At 36.7% G+C, this 4,076-nt stretch overlaps 1 protein-coding gene across 1 annotated transcript; it reads right to left on the reverse strand.

Annotated features, from left to right (window-relative positions):
- Positions 1-675: 675 nt before the first annotated feature.
- LOC121938339 (serine/threonine-protein phosphatase 5-like) lies at positions 676-3,876 on the reverse strand (the record flags this gene model as incomplete). The annotated part of the gene is made up of 2 exons (XM_042481601.1): positions 3,787-3,876; positions 676-917 (listed from the first exon to the last, which is right to left on the reverse strand). Coding segments are annotated over exons 1-2 (303 nt in total), but the record flags the coding sequence as incomplete, so codon positions are not given.
- Positions 3,877-4,076: the final 200 nt, after the last annotated feature.

Below are 4,076 nucleotides of genomic sequence, written 5' to 3' on the forward strand. Positions count from 1 at the left end.
TTATGGCAGTAGTTTATGTAAAAAGTAGTTCTGTAAAAAGCTTTTGTACTTTGTACTTTGCACTGAAGGAATGGAGAAGCTCTCCAATCTCGTTATACACTGTATAATGACAATAAAGAGCATTCTGATTCTCTGATTCTGATCTGATGTAACTTTATGATAGCAGCTACTTTATTTGTAACTGTCATTTATTTAATAATTTTGTATTTTAGTAGTTTACAGTAGTTTAGAGGAGATTTCAAAATATTAAGATATATATTGTGTATCACAATATTGCCTAAAAATATTGTGATATTATTTAAAAGCTGTATCACCCAGCCGTATCAGAGCCTGACTGGTCAAAGCCTCTCTTCCTCCAGGAAGCTGCCTCCGTCTCACTCAGACTCACCCTTGGTCTGTACCGGAGAGCAGCGCGAAAGAGAGGCGCACTCACTCTACAGCTAAATCTGGGAACCGAAATGTCTCTAGCAGTACCCTTCACACTGACTGACAAAAAAACAAAACAAAAACAACAAATGGGCTCAGTGGGCTGAAGGGTCTTCGACTGATGATTTAACTCTTTGACTTTCAGGAGGAAGGCCTATCTGTACAGGTTAAGTAATGGTTCTCAGAGTACTTTATGGAAAGTGTCTGGTGCAAACGCAGTTTAACGGTCAAAGATGAAATGCTTCTTACCGTCTCATAGTCCTTAAGTGCAGCCTTGAACTTGCCCAGTGCCATGTTGGAGGTGGCCCGGCGGTAATACCCCTTTATGTAGTTTTTGTCTATCTCCAGGGCCTTCGTAGCATCAGCCAGGGCATAGCCATAGCACTCGGTGCGTAGGTATGCCAGGCTTCGGTTGCTGTAGTAGATGGCATTGGATGGATTGACCTCCAAGGCCTCTGTGTAGTACTTGATTGCATTTTCATAGTCTTTTTCTGAAAAACAAATGCCACATCTTCACTGGAAAGTTTGTGGTTTTACAAAGTTCTCACATAAATGGCAGAAAAATTGCAGGTATTAAGGGTTTATTATTTATTTTCCACCTGGACTGTTGACAAATTTTAACAAGACTGCCTGAATAAAATTAAACCTGATTATCTGACAACATGAGCTTGTTCAGGATATTACTTTGGGCTCTGATGACTTATATTTGGCTTTCTATGTTTGAGCACCCAATATTTATTTTATCCAAAACATATAATACATTGAAAGACAATAATGAAGACAATCATTCCTTGCTGGCCTAAATGAAATATTACATACAATGTCTGAGAAGAAATATTAGTAATGAATCCTTTATTTCACTTTAAATACAGGCACAACGCTTTGTCTCCATTAATGCTCCAATGATCTAAATTTCAAATGACATGTGGGCTCATATCTTCAACATAAAATATATCATCTGAAGCCCACATGCATAAAACCATCTGTGCAGGGATGATTCTGTACACTTTGGGGGAAAAAGGAAGTTACGTGAGGTGAAAACTTCAATTATTCACTTTGGTGTGCATACAATAAAGGGATGGCCACTGCTAACCCCTTAACTTCACTGATAAATAAAGCACTTCATATTGTGTGCAAAACCCAGAATGTAATTTAGCCTTTCTTGAATGAAGACTCCATTAGTAGTTAAATATCCTTTATAGCTTAAGTAAGTTTATAACTTTTTTTTTTTAAGTGCTTTCTACCAGCTTGGGTTTCTTACAAGAGCTTGCAAATCAGTTATAAATAAGATACTATTTATTGATAGATTCTCTGCTTGTACTGGTAGACAACAAACTAAATGCATCTTATGCGAATTTGCTGTTAAAAAGCATCAACTAACTGCCACAATGTAATAGTTTGACATGATAATCTCTCCGACATGCAGAAGAGATGTTTTACACTGGCACATTTAAACTGCCCAATTATTATAAATAACAGCGTGTAAGCATCTAATCTTGTCCTGTTGTTTAGTTTATACCTCAGACAAGAGTCCACCCTACCACATCATCATTTCCCTACATCTGCTCTGACTCATCATGGTCTCAGCCCTGGTAATACCCAGGCCTCTAGGAAGTCCTGAACATGAGCATACAGTAAGTGTGTTGAAAGATACACTCTATATATGCATAACATGACATTATCATGTCACCCATCCTTTAGTATTTTGCATCAGGAAGAACAAGAGGCATTTTTAGATACTCCTAAATGAATCAAAAACAGATACTAGTGGACCAAAAGCATCCAATTTGTCATTTGTTATTGATGCTTCTCTCTGTCAAATTTACAGTAGCTGGGTTTCCATCAACCCTCAAACTGCACAAATTACAACTGAAAATATAAAGCACACCTAATGGAAACACTTCAGTTTTGAAAAAACTTCCATTTAATTCCTGATCTGGGGAATTAGTACCACCACAAAAGTATCACCTATTATTGTATGTTAAGACCATACAAGCATTTACTGATCCCCAGTGTGAGAGTCACTTAAGCACATACCAATGGTTCCAATATGTATTTGGTAAAAATGTTTGTCTTGGTATAAGACATAATACACAAATTCTGATTAGACCCAAAATAGATACAAAAGTTTAATTATCAGCAGTATATGGGTTAAAATTAGCTGCATCTTTACCAGCTGCAACATTAATGCTATTAACACATAATCATATCAGAATCAGAAATACTTTATTTATCCTGCGGACAAAATTGTGGTTTGTTACAGTTGCTGAGATGCCAGCAAAGAGAATTATGGCAAGTAGATACAAGTACCAGCACAAATATATAAAAACAGGAAATAGAGTAATAGTCAACAATTAGCACTGGTATGAAAACATTTCAATATTTAAAAATAAAGTATGTATTATATGCTGAGTATGTAAGTGTGTAAATATATAATGTTAAAAAATAAATAAATAAAATACGATAAATACGGTAATAGACAATAAGCATCAATATGTGAAGATTTAAGTCATAATATGGATAATGTGCTGACTTTGTAAAATAGAAATATGTGCCTTTTGGTACCATTATATGATATGGATGATTATAATCCAGTAATAAAATATGTATACGAGTGTAAAATGGACTGTTCTGTGTACCTATTCTTTTTAGTACATTAAGTAAGTTTTAATGCGTATACTATTACTAAATACTATTACTAAAATTTTGAATGCAGGGCTTTTACTTGTCGTAGAGTATTTTTACACTGTAGTATTGCTACTTTTATGTCAGTAAAAGGTGTAAATACTTTCTCTATCATTGCAAACTGAACCATTGTTTGGACCAAAACGTGGCGCGACCCCCCTCAAAATGAACCACTGCCTCAGAAGAAATGGACACATCTACGTACACTGACAGAAACAGCGAATATAAATGTGGCTGCTGATACCCGAGGCTCTGCTAGCTAACAGGACATTACAGGAGTTATGTCTGAATCTGACTTTAAGCTCGCGATAGTCTGATAACACTAAATATAAACAAGTAGCTAAACACATAATGCCCATATAGAGTATCAAATGTGAGTCTGTTAGCGCGCTGTAGTCATGACACGCGCGGCGACATGTGTTATGTAGCTGCTGCTGATCTCCTGGCTGCTAGCTTGCGTTAGCTAAATAAGCTAATTCTAGTTTCAGTGCAGTAATCCAATGAATGGGTTTAGATAGCACGCTGCTACAGTTAGCTTAGCTTCACTGTTAGCCACCGGCTCCGCTTTGAAGCGTGCTGCTACACAGTTTTGTCGCCACTACAAGTAACAGACACAAATGTGTCTGTTATAAACTGCGGATAAAAGCTGTTGGCTTGACAGGTCTGTCACGTTACCTTTGAAGTACTTATTCGCCTTCTCCTTCAGCAGCTCTGCATCATTACCTCCCTCCGCCATCTTCTCCTCACTGCCGTACTCCGATATGTGCGCCATTGACTGCACCGTCGCAAAAGTCGCAAAGTCTTTTTCCCCCCCCAAGTATTATGTGATGTTAACTTAATTTTTTTTTTAAAGAATAAAAACCTTACTGCTTTATTGCTTACATTTTAAATAAATAAATCTTACAGCTTACTTTTTTAAAGAAAAATGTTTTTATCTGTGCATCTCTTGTCTGCACTTTTGCTAT

Source organism: Plectropomus leopardus, unplaced genomic scaffold (assembly GCF_008729295.1).
Source record: "Plectropomus leopardus isolate mb unplaced genomic scaffold, YSFRI_Pleo_2.0 unplaced_scaffold29199, whole genome shotgun sequence".
Taxonomy (NCBI): Eukaryota; Metazoa; Chordata; class Actinopteri; order Perciformes; family Serranidae; genus Plectropomus; species Plectropomus leopardus.